At 48.8% G+C, this 23,973-nt stretch overlaps 1 protein-coding gene across 2 annotated transcripts; it reads right to left on the reverse strand.

Annotated features, from left to right (window-relative positions):
- Positions 1-384: 384 nt before the first annotated feature.
- On the reverse strand, positions 385-22,504 carry LOC147122974 (fatty acid-binding protein, intestinal-like). Of its 2 annotated transcripts, none has more exons than XM_085962916.1 (4): positions 22,380-22,504; positions 19,178-19,350; positions 18,835-18,942; positions 385-3,859 (listed from the first exon to the last, which is right to left on the reverse strand). In XM_085962916.1, exons 1-4 carry the CDS (start codon positions 22,444-22,446, stop codon positions 3,833-3,835), a joined length of 375 nt encoding a protein of 124 aa, XP_085819042.1. In that variant the 5' UTR covers positions 22,447-22,504; the 3' UTR covers positions 385-3,832. The 2 variants fall into 2 exon arrangements, with proteins under 2 accessions (XP_085819042.1, XP_085819033.1); XM_085962907.1 differs by having other exon boundaries at positions 385-803; positions 22,380-22,500.
- Positions 22,505-23,973: the final 1,469 nt, after the last annotated feature.

The raw sequence follows: 23,973 nt of genomic DNA on the forward strand, positions 1-23,973 counted from the left end.
TATCCAGAAATGTGTGTACGTCTCTTGCCCACCATTTGGAGGCTTTCATAGTCCAAGTAACGTGCGAAAAACAAGCGCTGCATGGACTAATTTCTAGCCCTATGCTCTTGCAATTTTGTTAGCAGTTGTTAATTGCAGAGAAAAGAAAAGTAGCCATTTTTCATTAAATGGAGAATTTCACCTCAAAAATGACCACACTCAGAGTATAGAGTAATATCAGCAGGAACATGCAAAAAATTAAGAAGAGAAAATATATGGTTTAAAGCAACGGTGTGGTCATGATAGGGAAAGCGTTTTCTTATAGATTTTACGTATATTGTGAGAAGCATTTGTAATTGTGATACATGAAAACACCTGAAACAATAATGATAAACAATCACCATCACCTTTTAGTAATATAGAAAACTTTTATTTCTTGTAGAAAATAAACACATTCATTTCAACCCATACAATTTAGTGCTTACATCTCTTTGTGAGATGAATTAATGAAGCACATTAATTGGCATTGCTAACTTCAGAACTGATCGACCAGGTTTTGAAATGTCAGCTGTTTTTTGCCTGAGATACTATATGGGCCAGACATATACAGTGAAGTTACTAGGGCTAAAAGTCCATTGTTGTATCTTTACAAATACATTCAAACAGTATAGATATTTAAAAATGGAAATTAAAAAGATGCAGAGCTGACAGGAAACTGTGCATCAGGGATTTTCAGAGATTCATTGCAACGATGGCGACACAAGGACAGGTTTCTATTCCTTTTTGAAGAATCTCTTGGCATCAACTCCCTCATATAAGTAAGTCTGTAAGAGATTTCATAAAAGTTATTGTACCGGTTTTAAACCCAAGGTAACTTTTCACAACAAAAGCCCTAATGTGTGCTGAACTGTTCTAGGCTATTGGAAAAGAGAATGGCCTAGAAATTCAGTATAGCCACTTTTGGGGCGGTAAAGTCGGGCGGACGCTAAAGTTTGCGCCCGGCGCAAAGTCGCGCCACCTTCGCCGATATTCAGTCGCATCGCCCCAAGAGGTTGCTGCTGCGCTAAAACAGGCGATGCATGACTATCTTTAGGCGCTAAGCCGGCGGTGCTGAGCGATACCCCCGAGGCTGGGCGCAGCGCCGGTGCGGTGAGTTGTTGATTGACGGCAGACACTCTGGCGCCGGTCAGCTCTTAAAGGGGGAGGGTCGATTTGTTTGCCTGCCACGCCCTGCACACTGCAGCCCTCAACCTAGGCCTGACCACTTCAGCTTCACCTGCACAACGCCAGGGCTATGGAGAAGGCCAGGGAGAGAGCGCAGCGCTTCAGCGACGGTGACCTGAGGCTGCTGGTTGGCGGAGTGGAGCGCAGGCGCCATGTTCTGTTCCCAGAAGGTGGCAAGAGGCCGCTGCCCAGCGCCTACCGGAAAGCCTGGAGGGAGGTCTCAAACAGGGTGTCTTCCAACAGCGTGGTTGCCAGGACTCCTGTGCAATGCCGGAAGAAGTTCAACGACCTCACTCGGGTTGTCAGGGTGAGTACCCTTTCCAGTGTCCTCCTCATCCCTGCATGTGCACCTCACTTTATGGGCAAAGGGACCTGAAAGCCCTAATGGCCAGCCCTCATCCAGCAGCTATGGGACTGTCATGAAAATCACTTGCACATTCAGCACTTTACACACTGTACAAGCTATTCGACCATGGGAGGCATTGCAGACAAGATCAGGGCTACACACTGTACAAGCTATTTGACCATGGGAGGCATTGCAGACAAGATCAGGGCTACACACTGTACAAGCTATTCGACCATGGGAGGCATTGCAGACAAGATCAGGGCTACACACTGTACAAGCTATTCGACCATGGGAGGCATTGCAGACAAGATCAGGGCTTCACACTGTACTTAGAGGCCGTCCTTTCTCTTGCAGGCCAAGGTGGCGTACAACCGGCGGAAACGAACTGAGACCGGGGGAGGCCGTCCTGACGTCAAAGAGCTCTCCGACCTCGACCAGCGTGTGGAGCGCATTATGGCAGGCCGGCTGATTGGCCCCGTTGCCAGTGGAGATGCTGACCCTGTTCTGGGCACCAATGGTAAGGGCATCACCTTTTTGACCTCTCTCGTTCCACTTGCGCCTCAGATCAGCATCCTTTGCCACTGTCCGACCAATGCAGTGAATGGCAGCACTCATGCCTCCCTCGCTGCCGCCCTGTCCTCACTCTAAAGCTACTCTTGTGCCTTCCTGCTTTCAGATGGTGAATTGCCAGGTGAGGAGGCGGGCCCTCAAGCTGCCACTGTCAGCGCTTCCGAATTAGAGGAGGAGGAAGAGGAAGCCGGCACATCAGTGCCACCCTCAGCCGCGCCAGCCCATGGCGATGAAGGGGACACGTCTTCCCTGGAGGGGAGCCGGGGGGAAGGGTCGGAGGAGAGTGAAGCTCCGGGGCCCAGTGGCCTGCAGCAACGCGGGAGGGGTGGGGAAGCTCGGCGGACTTCTCCCCAGAGGGTGAGTGCGGCCTCCAGTCCTGCGACGGTGAGCGCAGAGGAGGTGCGGCTCCTGGAGGAAATGGCCGTCCAGGCTGAGCGCAGGCACAATGAGCTCATGGCTGCAGTGGCAAGGATACCTGACTCCATTGAGTCTTTGTCAAGGAGTGTGCAGCAATTTGGAGCAGCACAGGCCAGGAGTCTACAGGACTTCGCGGCAGCACAGGCGGCTTCGAGCCAAGTGCTCAGTCATGCTGTCCATTCACTGGCTGTTGTCATGCGGACACAGACCAGGGCCACACGGGCACTAACTGCTGCCACCCTCGCTGGATCAGCAAGGCATCGCCAGGGCACCCGCCGCGCAGCAGCAGCCCAGCAGTCTGTTCTTCAGCTGTTTGCTGCGCATGCTGCAGTGCTGGCCCGTGCGAGTGCCAATGTCTCAGGTGACCAGCGAGCACCTGCGATCTGCCAGGTTGGCACCATTCCTGCAGCCGACACTGCCACTCCGCCATTGCAGCTGCCACGAGCTGCTGGACAGACTGCTGCCGCCCAGGCAGAGTTGGAGCAGTCAGCAGCCGGCCCCTCCAAGGCCAGAGCTGGTGCAGGCCGACCCCCAAGGGCATCTGCCGTCTCGCCATCTGACCCTCAGCAGCCTTCCCCCAGCCTTGCTGCAGCCACTGGGCTCCCATTGAGGAGGAGCTGCAGGGCGGGCAGGGGCCAGGCAAGGATGCGAAAGGCATCGCCCTCGCAGGGCAAAAAGTAGAAGCTCTGCACAAATGCCTGGTGCTTTTTGTAAGGCCGAGATTGGTGTAGTTGGGTTTTTGTAAGGCCGAGGCTAGTGTCTTTCTTTCTTTTTGTAAGGCCAAGACTGGTAGTTTTGTGTTTTTGGGGGGGCTTCTCCATATGAGGTTGTAATGTGGGAAGGGCAGAGGTTTGCAATAAATTATTGTTCTTAAATTGCACTGTGCATGGTTTTTTTGTCAAGTCCTGGTTGCCCTGCTCAGCTGAGGGCTTGTGGAGCGGCTACATTCATCTGCTGACATTGGCACAAGCCATTCCCTGAGAGGAGGCCTAGAAGCGATGTTCAATAAGCCGGCGACGGGCGGCCCTTGCACTTTCTGCCTCCCTCCTGTGCTGGTCCTCCTCCTCCTCCTCCTCCTCCTCAGGTGGTCCTCCAATCTCTGGTGGCAGTGGCTGAGTCCTGCGGATAGCCAGGTTGTGCAGCATGCAGCAAACGACCACGAAATGGGAGACTCGCTCCGGCGAATATTGTAGGGCTCCACCGGAATGATCCAGACAGCGGAACCATTGCTTCAGGACGCCGATTGTTTGTTCGATGATGTTCCTGGTCGCTTGATGGCTTTCGTTGTATCCCTCTTCAGCAGGGGTGCTGGGCGTGTAAAGTCTGTGGGTTATATGGTGAATTAATACACAGACTACAAGAGTAACTTTAACAGGACTTTACTATTCGAAGGTCAAGGCGAATCTGCCCAATAAATCCTTACACAGCACTTATATACCGGTGTGGTCACCACTGGTATTACAGTATACAGTAGCCAAGATAAAGTAGTGCAAACCTTAAAATAGTTCTCTTAAAGGTGGAACGTTACATACACTACAATCCTCCCTTTTTAGGTTAACAATATATACATATTCCCATTAATATAACATCTTAACATATATACAACTTTATGTGAAACAGTTCACAGATTCAGTCTCTCTGAAGGCTTCCGGACTCTGTCCGGATAACGCCTCGGTGGTGTAGTCATTTTCGGTGGTGTAGTAGGTTCTTCTGGCAAGGTCGATTCGGCTTGAAGGACCGTTTCAGGTTCATCGGATTCCAGTATTACCGGATCGGAGGTAGATGCTCTGGGTATCTCTGCTTCAACATTAGACGTATAGAGTTGTGGAGTAGGTTGGGCCTTTGTGGATGATTCTATGATCTGGTCCACATGGCACCTTATTATGCTTTCACCAATGTCCACGGTATACATCAACGGTCCTAGCCTTTTTCCAATAGTTCCCGGCTGTCATTTCTCGGTACGGTAGTCCCGGGCCAAAACTTGTTGACCTACCTGAAAGGATCTAGTTGGCCTTTCATTCATGCCTTGAAATTGCCGGTTCTCTACGTCCCTTCTGACGTTTGGCTTAATCAAATCCAGCCGGCATCTTATTCTTCTATTGAAAAACATCATGGCGGGAGTTTGGTTTGTGACCGCATGTGTTGCATTCCTGTACGCCAAAAAGAAGTTATCTACCTTATGTTGTAGATTTATGTCTTCATTACCCATGGCCTTTATGGCCTTCTTGAAGGTCTGGACAAACCTTTCAGCTAATCCATTGGTGGCGGGATGGTATGGGGCGGACGTATAGTGCTTGACCCCATTGCTTTTTAAGAACTTCCTGAATTCTTCGGACACAAATTGCGGTCCATTATCAGAACAGATCTGTTCCAGCAGCCCATTCTTGGCAAATATGGTCCTTAATACTGTGATGGTTTTTTCCGTGGTGGTGGAGGACATTTTTATTACCTCCGGCCACTTGGAGTGTGCATCCACCGTGATTAAAAACATTGGCCTAGAAATTCACTTGGCGCCGCGCCAGGGCTTTAGCGCCGGAAATTTAGCGCCGGCGCTAAGTCCCCCTGCGCGCGCCAAAAATTCAGTAGCGCCACGCCCAAACGACTGCCGGCGCTACAGGAGGGTGTCAGCGCCTCGAAATGGGCGCTGACTGCCGCATTGCGGCGCAATTCCGGCGCTGCGGCACCCGATGCGGTGCGGCAGGCTGGGGAAGTGCAGGCCTCCTCCTTCAGTTAAGGAGGAGCTGCCTGCACCCGCCCGCTGGCCGTTGAAATCTTGAAAAAAATGAGCCCGGCACCTCGGAGAAGTGCCGGGCTCGCAGGCCAGACGCATCTGTTCCGCGCGGGGGGGGTGGAGGAGTCCGGGGAGGGAGGTGCGGGCAGGCGGCCGGCGGGAAAGCGGCCGGCCGCCGCGCGACCTTAATGCGCCGGTGCTAACTCGCGTAGGACTCTGCTGAAACATCGTTAGTTGCGGCTGCCACGGGCGAGGCGGCCGCAACTCAATTTTGGCGTTGGGGCCTATCACCACGGCAACCGGGACGCTGCGCACACCGATGACGTCATCGGTGCCGGCGCAGCGCAACCGGTCTAACGCCGATGGCAGGGCCCCACTGAATTTACAAACCGGCCATAACTCCGGCGCTAGGCCCTCTAGCGCCTCAAATGGGGCGCTAACCCTACTGAATTTTCAGCCCATTGAGTCCATAAATGGACCAGCAAAGTCGATATGTACCCTTTGCCATGGAGATGAGGGCCACTCCCATGGATGCAGAGGAGCTTGTGGTGGCGCGTTTTGGACCTTCTGGCATCCTAGACAGCTCTTGATTATTTCTTCGATGTCTCCATCAATACCTGGCCACCACACAAACGCTCTGGCTAGGTTCTTCATTTTCACTCCACCCAGATGCCCCTCGTGAAGCTCCTTTAGTACTTTCTGCTGGAGTTTGGGTGGAATCACCACTCTAGATCCACACATCAAGGTTCCTCGGCACACTGACAGCTGTTCTCTTCTGTGCGAAAATGCTGGCAGCATTGGTTCGCCATGTACTGGCCATCCCTCCACCGTTAAATCGTAGACTCGTGAGAGAGTCGGGTCATTTCTTGTTTCGTTTTCGATCATGGAATTTTTTACTGGTAGACATTCCATTATGGTTGAGTGGAACATCTCCACTGGGTCCACTGTAGTCGCCTCTTCTTCCACTGGCAACGGTAGGCGCGATAACCCATCAGCATTTCCATGCTGTTTGGACCTTTTGTATTCGATGTCATATTGGTGTGCCCCTAGTAGAACGGACCACCTCTGTAGCCTTTGTGCTGTCATAGTGGAAACGGCCTTGTTAGGGTTGAATATGGACACCAACGGCTGGTGGTCTGTCAGCAATGTAAACTTCTTGCCCTGCAGGTAATGATTGAATTTCTTTACTCCCCACACAAGGCTGAGAGCCTCCCTATCTATCTGAGCATAATTTCGCTCAGCGGAGGTCAATGATCGGGACGCAAATGCGACTGGCCTTTCCGAGCCATTTGGTAACTTGTGTGAGAGTACAGCTCCAATACCATAAGGGGAAGCATCACAAGCTAGACGAAGAGGTAGCGTTGGGTTGAAGTGAGCCAACACTTCCTCAGAGGTAATCAATGCCTTGCTTCTGCGAAAGGCCTTCTTACAGTCCTCGCTCCACTTCCATGGTACTTCTTTCCGCAACAGAGCATTCAGCGGATGCAGCACCGTGGATAGATTTGGCAGAAACTTATGGTAATAATTAATCAACCCCAGAAACGACCTCAACTGTGATACATTTTCCGGAGCGGGGGCCTTCACGACCGCTTCGATCTTGTCAGGTGACTTGTGCAGCCCCTCTTGGTCAATGACATGACCGCAGTACGAGATCCGTTTCTGGAAGAACTCACATTTCTGGCGATTAACTCGAAGGCCATATTCCTTCAACCTGGTGAGCACCAGTTTCAAATTTGTGAGGTGTTCCTCCTCGTCTTCTCCCGTAATCAGGATAGCGTCCAAGTAACACTGAGTGCTTGGAATACCCTGTAAGACCTGCTCCATGGCCCTCTGCCAAATTGCTGGAGCCGAAGCTACTCCAAAAACCAGTCTATTATATCGATACAAGCCTCTGTGCGTGTTGATTGTGAGATACTGGCGTGACTCTTCCTCGACCTCCATCTGTAAATATGCTTGTGCCAGGTCTATCTTGGTGAAGTGTTTCCCGCCAGACAATGAAGCAAAGATATCCTCAATCCGCGGAAGCGGGTATTGTACCGTGTGAAGCACCGGATTAACTGTGATCTTGAAGTCTCCGCAGATGCGGACCTTCCCCGGTCCCCCTGGCTTGTTACTTGATGAAGACTTCATGACGGGAACAATGGGCATGGCCCACTCACTCCAGTCCACCTTCGACAGTACCCCTGCACGTTCAAGCTCTTCCAGTTCTGCCTCCACAGCAGGTCGTATCGCGTAAGGTACAGATCTGGCTTTGAAAAATTTTGGGCTTGCATGTTCTGCAATCTTGATTTTTGCCTTAATTCCTCTCAGTGTTCCCAGTCCCTGCTGGAATACCTCTTTAGCCTCGTACAATATTCTGGACAACCGTTCAGGTTTGACATCTTTCTTTCCGAAATCTACCGTCATTGTGTTTAGTGAGTGCCAGTCTATCTTTATTTTCCTGATCCACTCCCATCCCAGAAGTGGTGGACCTCACTCGGGTAGTACATATAAGTCCATTCCTTGGTGATCTTTGCCCTTGTGTCTCACCTTGACTATTATCTTTCCGATGGGGTATACTTTATGCCCCGTGTATGTCTGCAATACTATCTCCGTATCCCGTAGGGGAATATGTTTGAATAACTTTTTGTAATCTTGTTTATTCATGACCGTCAACGCCGATCCAGTGTCCACTTCCATCTTCACTTGGACTTTTGCAATCTGCAGTGTGACCCAGATAGTTTGTCAGTCAGCTTCTTTACTCACATTGTGAATCCTCAGACTACCCAGTTCCTTGCTGTTGGGGTCTGAATCCGAATTCAGTTCATCTGGACTCTTCACAGTCACGTTATGTACCTTTCTGTACTTCTTCTGCGGTGACTTATTGTTGCTGGTCTTCTTTCCTGACCGGCATACATTAGCTATGTGACCAAGTTTGCCACATTTTCTACATTCCTGGTTTTTAAACCAGCATTGGTTCTGGTCGTGTGTTGTCTTCCCACAACGGTAACATTTCGTTGTACCCGAAGTCATTTGATCCACACTGAGTACCGCTGTCTTCAGCTGCATTTCCGCCGTGCCTCTCGCTGCGGCTTCGTGCGATGCTGCAATAAGGACAGCCTTATCAAGTGTAAGATCGTTCTCTTCGAGCAGTCGCTTTTGTGTTCCTTCCTTCGACATCCCGCACACGAACTTGTCTCTCAGTGCCTCTGTCAGATTTACCCCAAACTGACAGTATTTTGCTAGCCTACGCAGTTCAACCAGGTACTCCGCGTTGCTTTCCTCCTTTAGTTGCGTTCTCCCGTAAAATTTAGCTCGTTCCGCTAACATCAGCGGTGTGGGGTTCACATGATCCTTCAGGACAGCAACAATATTAGCGAAAGACTGATCCGCCGGTTTAGCTGGTGATAGAAGATGCTTCAATAACCCGTATGTCTTCGCACCCATTGTGTTTAGTAAGGTTAGAGCTTTGTCATAATTTGCTATCTTATTGACCTTACAATATATCTCGATGCGTTCTACATACGTGGTCCAATCTTCCACATCAGAATCGAATTCGTTGATGTTGCCACGCTTAGGCATCTTCACAATCTTCCTGAGAAACAACAACGAAATTTTTCTTTAACTTTTTTTTTTCCAAAAATGGCGGTTTCCCGCGCTTGTCTTCTTCCCCGCCCACTTTCAAAATGGCAGTTTCCCGCTCCTGTCTTCTTCTCCGCCTACTGGCGGGAGGGGTAAGCTTTTCCCTCGGGCGACGACCGCTGGCTTTCGGGGTTCGCAGCCTGCGCGCCGGCTTCAGTGCGTTCTTTGTTCCCGTTTCTCGGCAGGGCAACCGGCGCTGGGGACAACCCGTTGACGGCGAACAGTTCCAGCCGCTGGCTGAATCTTCTCGGTCTCCCTCGCTCGGCTCTGTCTCTCCCGCTCGCTCGGGCTCTGTCTCTCCCTCAGCGGCTTCCAATCGCGCCTCCCAGCCCTCTCGCAGTCCGGTCCTTTCCTCCCCCGGCTGCGGCTGAGTTCTCCGCGGTTTCTTATTTTTATTTCTTCCCGCGCCTTATGAAATCGGTCGCAGCGCCTCGCGGCCTCGGTAGCTGCCCGGCCTTTCGCCGGTCGCGGTCGAGCTGTCTCACGACGCTGTTGCGTCTCCCAGCCCGCTTGTAGCCTGGTCTCTCACACCGGCTGCGTTCCCGCTGGTAGCCCGGTCTCTCACACCGGCTGCGTTCCCGCTTGCACCGTGGCATCTGTGCCCCACGCTGCCCTAGTCTCAGCGCCTCTGGGCCCGACTTCTGTCCGGCTCCTTTCCCCCCCGACCGTGGTCGAGTTCACCGCCCTTCCTCCGTTCTTTTTTTTTTATTTTCCCCCTACTCACAGTCAACGTGGCCGACTTGCTTCTCGTGGCTGATCGGCTCAATCACCACCGTGGCAGAAGGGACGATCACTGCCTGTTGCTGATGGAAGGCTTCGTGTCTGAATCCTTTCTTCTTCCTTGCTCTGCAGACTCGAGTCTTCTCTCAGCAGAATGACGAGGGCGGGTGCCTCCTCTCGACGCTCGTTAACTGCTTCGGATGTATCGCTGCCGCAGGGTAAGATCGAACTCGTCGCCACTGTAAAGTCTGTGGGTTATATGGTGAATTAATACACAGACTACAAGAGTAACTTTAACAGGACTTTACTGTTCGAAGTTCAGGGCGAATCTGCCCAATAAATCCTTACACAGCACTTATATACCGGTGTGGTCACCACCGGTATTACAGTATACAGTAGCCAAGATAAAGTAGTGCAACCCTTAAAATAGTTCTCTTAAAGGTGGAACGTTACATACACTACAGGGCGCACGGAGCGGGGTCATCAGCCAGGTACACAAAGGATAGCCTTTGTCCCCGATAAGCCATCCTCGTGGGTGAGGCTGGGCCTGGAACATGTCTGCCACAGAAGTCTGTCGCAGGATGAAGGCATCGTGGCTGCTGCCTGGAAAGCGGGCATTGACAGCTAGGATGAGCTGCCTGTGGTCACACACCAGCTGGACGTTGAGCGAATGGTAGCCCTTCCGGTTGCGGTAATCCTCGGCATTCTCCAGAGGTGCCCGCAAAGCCACATGCGTGCAGTCAATGGCGCCCTGCACCATGGAGAAGCCCGAGAATGCTGCAAAGCCCATTGCACGCTGTTGCTGCTTGGCAAGGGCCATGGAGAAGGAGATGAACTGACGTCTCCTTTTGAAAAGGGCATTGGTCACCTGGCGGATGCAGCAATGCGCGGCGAACTGGGAGATGTTGGAAATGTCCCCAGTGGCGGATTGGAAGTAGCCGGTGGCATAGAAGTTGAGAGCCACCGTCACCTTCACTGCCACCGACAGAGACGTCCTGCTCCTCAGCTGTGGCTGCAGATCACCGCCAAGCAGGTGGCAGATCTCTGTGACCACCTCGCTTCGGAATCGCAGCCTCCGAACACACTGCTCGTCAGACATGTTGAGATAGGAGAAATGCTGGCGGTATACCCTGGGTGGGTAAGGCCTCCTTTCCCGACGCCTGTTGCCCCCTCTCCGTCTAGCCAGGGCTGCCACTCTCTCACGGCGTCTGTGAGCCCTTTGGATGCAATGGAGAAAGCCAGCGTTTGCACCCATTGCAGCCCCCATAATATGTTAGCAAACAATGATATGTCAATGAAGGCAAAGACAAGTGGAAAGCTGTGGCCTGAAGCCACAAGTACCTGTCCGAGTGTTGAGCCAAAGCAGAAAGCTCTCTACCTTGGTCTCTCTGCAAAGATCCGTCTCTCAAGAAGGAGTGCTGCGAAATGGCAGCCTTTTATAGTGCAGGAGGAGTGCCCTTTAATTTGCGCCCCCCGCGCCCCGCATCGACTGAGCACCGTTCCACTCTACCAGTCGCTAGGGGCGCCGGGCGCACAATGGGGCGTCGCGACTGAATTTCCGGTTGGGGGCGCACAAAGGGCGTTGCACGAGGAAATGACGTCATGATCTGCGCGCGCATATGAGCGCGCGCAAAGACTGCGCCGCCACTAAATCTCTAGTGAAGTTGGGGAGAGGCGCAGTTCGCGCTGCGCCCGGCCGCTAGCCGCCTAGCGCCCGACATCTACTCCTCCTAAGGCGCTACCGGCTGGCGCAACCAACTGAATTTCTAGGCCAATATGTTTTGTTTAAAAATATGTTGCATTTCAAGTTACAGAAAATAAAATTTTAAAATGTGCTGCAACATTTCAATTTGAAAGGCCACAAGGGCGTGGAATCGATTATGTTTCTATATGTTCCTGAGGCCTGCCTCAGTGATTTCCCTGTCTTCCCTGGGGTGAGCTTCCTGACTGTAAGTTTCATGGAACTGTTTGGCCCCAGCATATGGGCATGAAACGGTTAAACTTCAAGGCACAGAAAAGGTGTCAGTCATTAAAGTTTGCAGTTCTTGGAGAACACATTGCTACTGGACAATGAAAGCTTTGTCTCATGATTAACTCTGAAAAGGACATTGATATTGAACTGTGAGTCCTTGAATCATGATTGGTTTCGATGGGAAAAATTAACATCTGGACAATGCTCTGAGTTTAACTGAAACAATGGGGTCACGATCGACTTCCTGACATGTATGGAAGATACTCAAGTCAATCAGCCAACCGGCCATCAACAGTAATAGAAATCACATTGAATATGCGTTACAGAAAGCGGGAGAGGAAATAAGGAATTATCTTCGAATTCACAACTCTGTACACTTCCGGTGATTGAATTACAGCTTGATGAGGTATGAATGTCGGATAGTTCAGCAAACCAACGGCCGAAACTGGTTGGGGGAGGCCCAGCATTTGGGGCCAGGTGACTAAAAGAACTATAAGAAGGAACCACACACACAGCTCTCTCTCCTTTTTACTCGGAAGCTCTCTCGGAAGCTCTCTCTCTCGGAAGCTAGCTCTGACTACAGGAACTGTAAAGTCCGCACCTCAATAATACACGGACTTCGGGAGAACAGTTTAACAGGTACTTTACTGAACAGGAGGGCAACGTCAGACTGAAATACAGAAGTCTGCTAGGGCTTTTTATACAGGGGTGGTCACTGCCGGTACTGCAGTCTAAAACCAGTTCTTCCCTTAAAGGTACATATACAACAATTCCTCCCCTTTTAGACAAACAGTACATAACATTCATTTAACAACTAAATAATAACTAATTACAACTTTCTGGATATTATATACATCAACTGAAATAATCATTGATAAGTTCAGTCTTTGAGGAGGCTTCCTGATCCTGACTGGATAGCGCCTTTCTCGAGTATCCTGTTCTTGCGGCGAAGCTGATTCTGGTTCATGGTCAATGGTTGGTTCGTCAGCTTCCAATACCACTGCTTCTGAGGTAGACGCAATCTGTACTTCAGGTTGATTACCAGGTGCACCTTCTCGTGGCACGGGTTTGGCTTGTTCCTGTGACTCTAGAATCTGGTCAGCATGGCGCCTCACAATGCTCTCTCCAACGTCCACTGTGTACACTAGTGGTCCCTGCTGTGTGTATATCGTTCCTGGCTGCCATTTTTCTGTTCGGTAGTCGCGGGCCAAGACTGGTTGCCCTACCTTGAAGCTCCGGGTTGGCTTCTCATTTATGTGCTGGAATTGCTTATCCTCAACATCTCGTCTTATGTTTGGTTTGAGCAAATCCAGGCGACATCTTAGCCTTCGGTTGAAGAACAGTACGGCTGGAGCTTGGTTGGTTACTGCATGTGTCGCATTCCGGTAAGCAAACAAGAAACTATCCACCTTGTGTTGTAGTGGTATGTCATCATTATACATTGCCTTTATGGCCTTTTTAAAGGTCTGAACAAACCTCTCAGCCAATCCATTTGTGGCTGGATGATATGGGGCAGATGTGTAATGTTTCACCCCATTATTCTTTAGGAACCTCCGGAAATCCTCAGACACAAACTGTGGCCCATTGTCGGAGCAAATCTGTTCTGGCAACCCATTCCTGGCGAAGATGGTCCTTAGGACTGCAATAGTTTTCTCCGTGGTGGTGGAGGACATTTTAATGACCTCTGGCCATTTCGAATGGGCGTCTACAGCGATTAGAAACATTGAGTCCATAAATGGACCAGCAAAATCAATGTGCACCCGTTGCCATGGAGATGAGGGCCACTCCCATGGATGTAGCGGGGCCTGTGGTGGAGCGTTTTGCACCTTCTGGCATCCTGTGCATCTCTTGGTCATATCCTCGATTTCTTTATTGATTCCCGGCCACCACACAAATGCCCTGGCTAGGCTCTTCATTTTTACCCCTCCCAGATGACCCTCATGAAGCTCATTGAGCACTCTATCTCTCAACTTGGGTGGAATTACCACTCGGGATCCACACATCAAGGTTCCCCAGCACACTGACAGCTGTTCTCTCCTTGGCGAGAATGCTGGCAACAGTGAGTCGCCATATGCTGGCCATCCCTTCACCATCAAATCGTAGACCCGAGAGAGTGTCGTGTCATTTCGGGTTTCCTTCTCTATACTCGAGTTTGTAACAGGGAAACATTCGGCTATGTTCGCATGGAATATCTCAACAGGGTCCACTGCAGGTGTTTCTTCTACCGTAGGCAACGGTAGGCGCGACAGCCCATCAGCGTTTCCATGCTGTTTCGTACCTTTGTACTCTATGTCATACTGATGTGCCCCTAGAAAAAGTGACCATCTTTGCAGCCGTTGCGCCGTCATCACCGGAATGCCCTTCTTTGGGTTAAAAATGGAGACCAGGGGCTGATGATCAGTCAGTAGGGTGAATTTCTGCCCGTGCAGATAGTGATTGAACTTCTTCACCCCCCACACCAGGCTGAGGGCCTCCCTGTCAATCTGGGCGTAGTTACGCTCGGCTGAGGTTAGCGAGCGCGACGCAAAGGCTATTGGCCTCTCTGAACCGTCACGGAATTTGTGTGACAGTACCGCTCCAATGCCATAGGGTGACGCATCACATGCCAACCGAATCGGTAGTGTTGGGTTGTCGTGGGCCAATACTTCTTTTGAAGTGATTAGGCATTTACATTCCTGAAAGGCAGGCTTACACTCATCACTCCATTTCCATGTCACTCCAGTTTGCAGCAGGGCGTTCAGTGGGTGCAGAATTGTAGATAAATTCGGCAAGAACTTATGGTAGTAGTTCACCAACCCGAGGAACGACCTCAGTTGCGACACATTTTCCGGTGCTGGAGCCTTGACTACAGCCTCAGTCTTGTCCGGTGACTTATGCAACCCTTCCTCATCAATCATGTGGCCACATTACGAGATTTGTCTCCTGAAGAACTCGCATTTGGGGCGGTTGGCTCATAGCCCATATTCCTGTAATCTCGTGAGCACCTGCTCCAGGTTGGCAAGGTGTTCGTTGTCATTTTCGCCCGTAACCAGGATGTCATCCAAATAACACTGGGTCCCCGGGATCCCTTGCAGGACTTGTTCCATTGCCCTCTGCCAAATAGCCGGGGCCGATGCTACCTCGAATACCAGTCGATTGTACTGGTAAAGGCCTTTGTGAGTGTTTATCGTGAGGTATTTTCTAGATGCTTCTTCCACCTCCATTTGTAGATACGCTTGGGCCAGATCAATCTTTGTAAAACGTTTCCCTCCAGATAGTGAGGCGAAAATATCTTCTATCCGCGGAAGTGGATACTGTACTGTGTGCAGGACTGGGTTCACAGTCACCTTGAAGTCCCCACAAATGCGAACCTTCTTTGGCTCCCCAGGCGTGCTGCTCAATGCTTTCTTCATTACAGGAACGATGAGTGTGGCCCACTCGCTCCAGTCCACCTTGGACAGCACACCCGAACGCTCCAGGCTCTCCAGTTCAGCTTCAACGGCTGGGCGGATCGCGTATGGCACCGGTCTGGCCTTGAAAAATGTTGGGTTTGCATTATCCTCAATCTTTATGGTTGCCTTTACCCCTTTTAGAGTCCCAAGTCCTTGTTGGAACACCTCTTCTGCGTCAGATAGAATTTGTGACAGACGTCCAGGTGCGACGTCATCATTCTTTTTGTCAGTCACAGTTAGCGCCAGAATGGAATGCCAATCCAATTGTATTTTTCAGACCCATTCACGTCCCAATAATGGTGGTCCTCCATCTCGTAGTATATACATATATAGTTTCTGTGTTTCCTTGCCATTATATTTAACTGGCACCCTTATTTTTCCTCTGGGGTAGACCTTTTGCCCCGTGTATGTCTTCAATACAATGAACATGTCCTTTAAGGGTATGTGTGAGAATAGCCGCTCATAGTCTCATCGATTCATGACAGTTAGGGCTGATCCTGTGTCCAATTCCATCTTTACTGGGGACCCTGCTATCATGAGGGTGACCCAAATGGTTCGTTGATCTTCCTTTGCGATCACGTTGTGTAACTTTAGACAACTTAGTCTCCTGCTCCCGGAGTCCTTATCACTCTCCTGATCTTCCGAACTACTGTCTGTCAGTTTCTTTACTTTCCTGTACTGTTCTTTAGTAGTTTTTGTCGTGTTGGTTTTCTTTCCCGACCTGCAGACTCTTGTTATATGTCCCATTTTTCCGCAGTGCCTGCATACTTTGTCCTTAAACCAGCAGTCCTTCTGCTCATGGGTTGTTCTGCCGCAGCGATAGCACTTTTCTGCTCCATACGCCATTTCGTTAGCGCTGTATTCTTGTGGTTTCTGTTGTATTTCCGCAGCTCCCCGTGCTGCTGCTTCGTAGGATACTGCCACGTTGAAAGCCTGTTCTAGCGTCAGGTCCTTTTTTGAAAGTAGTCGTTTCTGGGTTCCTTCACTCTGGAGCCCGCAGACAAACTTATCCCGTAAGGTGTCTGCCAGCCCTGCTCCGAACTGGCAGTGCTTCGATAACTTGTGTAGTTCCGTAAGATAGTCAGCATTGCTCTCATCTTTGTGCTGGTTTCTTTTATGGAACTTGAATCTTTCTGCTATCAGCAGCAGTGTAGGGTTTAGGTGTTCCTGTAAGATATTAGCAATCTCCTCAAAACTTTTCTCCATTGGTTTAGCTGGGGTAATTAAATTCCGCAATAGGCCGTACGTACTCGCGCCCATCAAATTCAATAATACCGATGCCCTCTTTCCATCGGCCACCTCATTTGCCTTGCAGTACACTTCAATTCTTTCCACATACGTGGTCCAGTCTTCTACCTCATTGTCGAAAGCAGTGATACTGCCACTTTTCGGCATCTTGGGTGATTTAAAATGGTGCCTCCCGCGCTTTTTCTTCTTCCCCAATGGAATAAAATGGCGCCTCCCGCGCTTTTCCTTCTTCCCCAACGGGATAAAATGGCACCTCCCGCGCTTTTCCTTCTTCCCCTTGCTGCCGTGCTGCTCCTAGCGTTCTATGGGGTAATGGCGGCGACCCGCGGCTTCGGCGCATCTCGCTTTCCTTCCCCCCCCGTTTATTTTCTCTCCGCTGCCCGGTTCTTGAGCACCGACCGTGCCCTGTGCACTCCACCCTCTCTCTCTCTTGTTTTCTTTGCCCGGCGACACTGCGCGGCCCGTTTTGTAGAGCCGCTCGATCGAGCTTGAGCCCGCCGCAGTCCGGAAGGGTCAGCGCACTACCTGCTACCAGCACGATTTGCTGGAACACCTTAACTGGGGAGCCAAGCACAGCTCTCCACAGTCTCTCCCGCAATTCTCCGAACACCGATGAATTCTTTGGGCGGTTGCCCGCGGTCGACGCCCGTTGCTCAGACTACGACCTCCAAGAAAGCTCCTCTCAGGGCGAGATCCCCGTGAGATGATGCCACACTGCAGGTGAGTTCGAACTTACTCGTCGCCACTGTAAAGTCTGTGGCTCAATAATACACGGACTTCGGGAGAAGAGTTTAACAGGTACTTTACTGAACAGGAGGGCAATGTCAGACTGAAATACAGAAGCCTGCTGGGGCCTTTTATACAGGGGTGGTCACTGCCGGTACTGCAGTCTAAAACCAGTTCTTCCCTTAAAGGTACATACACAACAGGAACTGCCAGGTGTAAGGAGGAAAGGAAGACGGTCATCTCCAGCTCCCAGCCTGCAATCGATGTCGGCCACGACCAGCCGGACGGGTGATTGTAAGTATCAGTTGCCTCTACAAGGAGTTTGTGCTGTGTAGGCAGCTGCAGTCAGATAAAAGAGATAGGGACAGGTCATCTCCAATCCAGGCCTACAATCCACAATGGTAACGACTGGCTATATGGGTGATTGTAAGTTTCAGCCAAATCTCAACAGGTTTTTGTCTGTGTTTTGTTGGTTTTAATAAACTAACAGTTTTGGTTTGAATCTAAACCTTTGTGTCAGCTACGATTTTGTTCCTGTAAATCTCAGAATCAAAGAACCCTTGTAAGGACGAGGAAACCAAAGACCTTACAATGACTCAGGTGGGAACCACCAAAGATAATCAAGCGATCCTGAACTGAGAAATCTACTTGGGTCAGGGGCAGTGAAAATTAACAGGTGAAAGTCTCACTTCACCCCCCTCCCTACCCAGGTTACAACAAATGTAAGAAGTCACACGACACCAGGTTATAGTCCAACAGCTTTATTTGAAATCACAAGCTTTCGGAGCGCTGCTCCTTCTTCAGGTGAAGTGGAGAAATGCATAAAGACACAGCTTATATAGTCAGAGAATCATGTCAGTTCGCACCCCAATACGCAAACATCTTCATGCACAAGGTCGAGCAAGACTTCTTCGCTGCACAGGATCTCCAAATGATTCTCTGACTATATAAGCTGTGTCTTTATGCATTTCTCCACTTCACCTGAAGAAGGAGCAGCGCTCCGAAAGCTTGTGATTTCAAATAAAGCTGTTGGACTATAACCTGGTGTCGTGTGACTTCTTACATTTGTCCACCCCAGTCCAACACCGGCATCTCCACACCAGGTTACAACAGCATTGGATCGGTATCTCTGGTGATGTTAAAATAGTCAGGTCTGATAAATCTTCCAAGTCAGTTCCCTGATTGCGGGATTAGCACTGCATGTTACAGTGTCAATTTGACTTAATCGTATCAGTCTTTCCTCTGAGTCAGAAGGTCGTGGGTTCAAATTGCACTCTGGACTCGAGCACATTATCGAGGTGACACTTCACTGCAGTACTGAGGGAATGCTGCACTGTCGGAGGTCTGTCAGATGAGGCGGAGGTGCCATCTTCCTGTTCAAGCGGATGTAAAAGATCCCATGGCAGTATTCTCCCGGTGTCCTGCCCGACATTCAACCCTCAACCAACATCACCAAAACATAACAATTATTTGGTCATGATTTTGTCGCTGCTGGTGATATATTTCTGTGTGCGATGTTGGCTCTTGCGTTTGCTAACAGAAAAACAGTGACTACACTTCAAAAGTAATTCAATGGCAGTGAAATGCTTTTGGATGTCCTGAGGATGTGCTCTATAAATACAAGTTCTTTCTTGAAGAGTTTGAACAAAATGTTTACAAAAATTGTAAGAAATTAGGAAAAAGTAGAAGAATGTTGAAGTGAATGATAATTCTTTCTACCTAAATTTGAAAACAATCCCTTATTGTGGAGACTATTTATGTGTACAAATACTATGGTATCATAAACTCAGCGATTAGTCAAACGTTCACAGATTGTTCTATTATAAATGACAACCAGCAATGAATTTACCTGAACAAGTTCACCACCAACTATTTCCCTTGTCGTCAGGAGTACCTTGCTATTGTCCTTCCTAGTGAACTTTCCAACAAGTTTGTCTTCCTCGCTGTTCCATGAACCCTAAAGAGATACTTCCTATTAGTCAAAAAATGAACATTTTTTCCAGAAATGTTACGTGAATTTATCAATAAAATTATTATAGGGATGCCCAGAGCAGAAGCAAGGCATTTCGAAAAAAGATAGATCACAAGTCAACTTAAATTACTCTCTCCGCCCTTCCCCAAGAAATCTTATTGTTGCACAGGGAATCTTATTAATTTGCACAGCAACAAGAAAAATTGTTTTTGATTCTTACATTCAATTCTGTTCCATCTGCCAGGGAGTAGTCGAACGCTACCCCCAGTGTGAACTCAATGCCTTTTGTGCGGAAGGTACTGGATTCCTTGACACTGAACTTATTCCCATCTTGCTGGATTGTAATCTTTAGATTATCATGGGCTCCAAGCTTTCTTTTCACAGCATTTACCCCTGGTGAGTAAAGCAAGAATTGCACTGTTATTAAATTGAAATAGAAGCAGGTTATTTCTGAACACATTTTGTTGCATTTTCTTTCTCACTTGTACTATTGATTATGGACGTTACTAATGGCCCAGAAATTCGGGTCTCCATGGGTGAGTATGCACGTGGTACTCACCCGTAGACCCAATGGAAGTGCCGGTTTCCTGCATGCGCTGCGCATGCGTGGGAAACTGGCACTTCCGATCCTCTGAACGAAGGGGTTCAGAGGTCGAACGCGTGCGCAGGGGAGGCTGCGCGTGCGCATCAAACTTCGTTTTTTTTTTACAGGTTTTCACGCCAGGGTAAGCCTGCAGAATTTAGAACTATAAAAAGCAGGTTTTCCCAGGAGGGTAAGTCTCCAGAAGTTAGACATGTAAAAAGCAGGCGTAAGGCTTGCTTTTTACAAGGTAAGTGGTCAATTAATTAAAATTAAAACATTTTTTCCACAGGTTTATTATTTTTAAATACATTAAAGCAAGGTAAGTTTAATTTTAGCCCCGTTAGAAAATAAAATTATTTTTTTCAAAAATTTAAATTATTGTTTAAAATAGTTATTTCATGTAATTTATAGTTTACTAGCTGGAGTGCCCGGCGGTGCTGAGGCTTTTTCGAGGGCATGTTGTTGTTGGAAGAGAGAGAGAGAGCGACTGGGGGGAAGAGAGAGAGCGACTGGGGGGAAGAGAGCGAGCGACTGGGGGGAAGAGAGAGTGCGACTGGGGGGAAGAGAGGGCGGGGAGGGAGAGGGCGGGGAGGGAGAGGGCGGGGGGAGGGCGGGGGAGGGGGGGAGGGGGGAGGGGAGGGGGCGAGGGCGGGGGAGAGGAGGGGGGAGGGGAGGGGGGAGGATGGGAGGGGGAGGGCAGGGGGGGAGGGCGGGGAGGGCGGGGAGGGGAGGAGGGGGGGAAAGGAGGGGAGGTGAGGAGGGGGGAGAGAGACAGAGGGAAGGAGAGAGAGAGGGCGAGTGGCCCGCGGCCGCAAATGGAGCCAAGCCCCGAGAACAGGCGTGAGCTGGCTTGAGGCTGAGAGACGGCCACGCCCGGTTGCCGGGGTAACCCTTCCCCCCCTTCCGAGCCCCCGTCCTCCCGAGCACCGGCCACGTCGGCCCGCCCTGCACTCCACTCCCAAGAGCCCCGCTCTCTGAGCCCCACCCCGCCCCGCCCCGCACTCCCGAGAGCCCCGCCCGCCCCACCCCACACTCCCGAGAGCCCCGCTCTCCGAGCCCCGCCTCCCCCGGCCGAGCCGGCTTGAAGTCCGCCAATTGCGGCTGTGCGAGACGGCCGGCGGGCCCGGTTGCCGGGGTAACCCTTCCCGCTCACCAAGCCCCGGCCGAGATCCGCACTCCTGAGAGCCCCGCCCCCCCCGCCCGAGCCGAGCGCGGAACAGAGAGAGACGCCGCGTCTCAGCTGCTCCTGCTGTGCGCACACCCTGACCCTCGTGGCTGACGCCGTTGCCCCGGGTAACGTGACACCGGGGGGAAGCTTTGCAGAAGTCGTGGGACAATTACCTAGCTCGGGCCTGGCTGGGCAAGAAAGCCCCAGGCTTTCAGGCCTAACAAAAACGGGGAAAGGTAGGAAAAAGAATCTTCAGGTTAGAGAAAATATTTACAAATGAATGAAGTTTTTTTTAAAACAATGTAATGAAAGCAATTTTATTTTGCTGGAAATGTATATTTGAAAAGAAAGATGCAGAAAGCAGGAAAAAGAATGGAAGCAAGATAGCGGCTACTCACCTCGGTTCAGAACGATAAGACCTCGAGGTCACTCTGTCGCTAATGAGTGGATAATGAGATGCTAATGAGCGGAATGTTGAAGGTTTTTCGGATACCGCGGGCGCGATTTTTGCCCGGCCGAAACGTAAATACGCTTAAGACCGTTTTGGAAAGGTAAGCTTTCTTTCGACGTAACGCACGCGTAGGTACGCTCTATAACTTTCGAGCGCATACCAGACAGATGCACACGTGATGACAGACAGACAGAAGGACAGAGAGAAGGACAGACAGACAGAAGGACAGACAGATCGACCGATTTATATATATATAGATTTTAAAAATGTGATTAAAAAAAAAATGTATTTGAAGATTTTGTGCTATTTTGGGGCCGTAGTATTTATAAATCTTGACAGCTCTTCCTGTCAATCTTATGAATGGAGCATTCCCTGCTCCGATTGGCTGCCCATGGCCCACGTGATCCCAGGGGACGCTTCGAACTAACTGCGCCCTTGGGATACGCAAGCACTGCGCGCCGGCAGCTGGACCAGGCCCAGGATCAGAATTCCACAGGAGCCCAGAGCTCAATGGCCGCGCGCAAGGCAAGTGCAGATCGGGGGCTTACATCCGCGGGAAGCCCCCGACCCGAATTTCTGGGCCATTATTTATAATTCAAATTAGGAGAAGCTGCGAAATATTTTGAGAATCATGAGGAAAATCAAATAGTTAACTTCTATTAGGAATAGATCTTTACTTTTTGGAGCCAAAATACACAAGAAGATTTTACAGTAAGTGTGTTAATACTTTACATCATGGCATTACATTTTCAGAATTCAAGTTTATTCAGGCACAATACAAGACTTGAAATCAATTCAGCTGTAAATTGGTTTCTCCTAAAGTCCCTTTGTATACTGCTAATGAATAAGCCGATTTGTCCATGGTTGTTTTTGGCACTAGTTCACTCATTAAAGTTTAGTGTTATTTTGAACTCCGAACGGTTGGTCTGGATATCCATTTCTGTTGCTAAAGCACTTTAATGGCAGTAGGAAAAAAATAGTTCAATTAGGATTTTATTATTCATCTGACAGGGCATAATTTCAAGTAACAGAATAATATATTCTCCTAATGCTAAAGAGCTATTAAATACTTTTATTTGCTCTTACTGACAGAAGTTTGTTTTTCTCTTTTAGTAACATTTCCTGCAGTTTACAATTTTTTCAAATTTAATGCATTAAACCTTTACCTGTTTATGCATGTACGAACTATATATTCTTTCATCTTCTTACGTCACACTTACCCATCTGTTCCATAAACTTTTCATAGTTCTCATTTCTTTCAGCCTTCCAGGTACCGTTGAATGTCATCTTTATAACTAGAGTGAGCTCCTCCAACCAGTGTGGAATCTCTTCTCCAATCTCAGCTTTTAAAGCTTACAGACTAATCAAAACCAGAGTTTTATCAGCGTGATCATGATGTGGCTGGGTAAAGTTCAATTGCTACAGACGACTCCCCCCAAGGACATTATAATGAGGTATTATTTTAGTGCATTAAAAGTTTAAGGGGTACAACTTGATCGAATTGTGTCATATTACTCTTTTTGTTTTAAAAGTAAGTCCTATTTTGCAATTCTCCAGAAATACTGGCACACTTCTTTTAAACAAATACATTTTGCAATTCTCCAGAAACACTGGCACAGTTCTTTTAAATGAATATACTTGCAAATAATGCTGAATAGCTGGAGTGGATTATGCAACTGCACAGTTTTTATCAGATATTGTCAGTTGCTTATCTCTGCCTGTTATCAATGTGGATTGTGAAGGTTGCTGTCTTGTTTCAAGTAGGGTATAGGTTTTAGTTATAAACAGAATATTACTAAATTATATAATGAAAGAAACAATACTGGGATGGTTCTTATATCTTGGAATTAAAAACTCTGTCATTAACATGTCTTCAGTTAACAAGTGTTGGGGGCATAGCCTATTCAAGTAGAAAGTTTTGTATTTTGTTTATTGAACTGACACGGTCTCAGTAAAGAAATGTAGAATCATATCCATTATGTGATTTATAAGCGTCATTCATGGATCTGATAGCAGCTGTGTTATTAGGGAGCTTTATAACAAGCTTATGAGAACAAAATGCCTAACTATCACATAAATGGAATGACTACTAGATATAACAGTTAAACATTCCATACATGGGGATAACATTAAGCATTTGAGTTGCTTAATTGGCATTTGTGGTGGTACAATTTCTAATATTTTGATTCTGCCACTCACAATCTCCCAAATTTCACCAAATCAGTGTATTTGTTCACTATCTCAACAGAAACACTAATCGTTAATAAATATGTTAATGCTTCTGTTAAGATAAAGAATGAAGACATTTCCTACCAATATGTTAAGCATTATTCTGCTAATATCACACAATATAATTGCTAGGCTTACATAATTTTAAGTATTTTTTTAATTAAATGAATGAAAAGTTAAATAATATCCTTAACCACCTCACCACGGCTGTCATTCGGAAACATGGTGTACTGATCAGGCTGCATGTTCTTGCCCACCTGGCACTAATACTTCTGGACAGTGTATGGTACGGTTTCCTTTATCAATTAGGTACACGTGTTTGCTTTAGTTGTGTTTATGTCATGTGTGGAAAAACAAACTTATCAGTTACAAGTTATTGGGTGTTTTACCTAATATGCTGTTACTTATTAAGTGACACATACTTCGCACATATTTCAATTGAAGGATCCAGGCTTCTCCCAACATTGTGTATTTGTGCTCACAGCAACAAGGCATTTTTATGTAAGTAGGCCCGTGCCTCCTAGGAGCTGAGTTGAAACTTATACCTCTTGTGCAAGGAGTGAATGGGTTAGCGTTAATAACAAA

Source organism: Somniosus microcephalus, chromosome 2 (genome assembly GCF_052327205.1).
Source record: "Somniosus microcephalus isolate GS21.2 chromosome 2, FLI_Smic_1.0, whole genome shotgun sequence".
Lineage (NCBI taxonomy): Eukaryota > Metazoa > Chordata > Chondrichthyes > Squaliformes > Somniosidae > Somniosus > Somniosus microcephalus.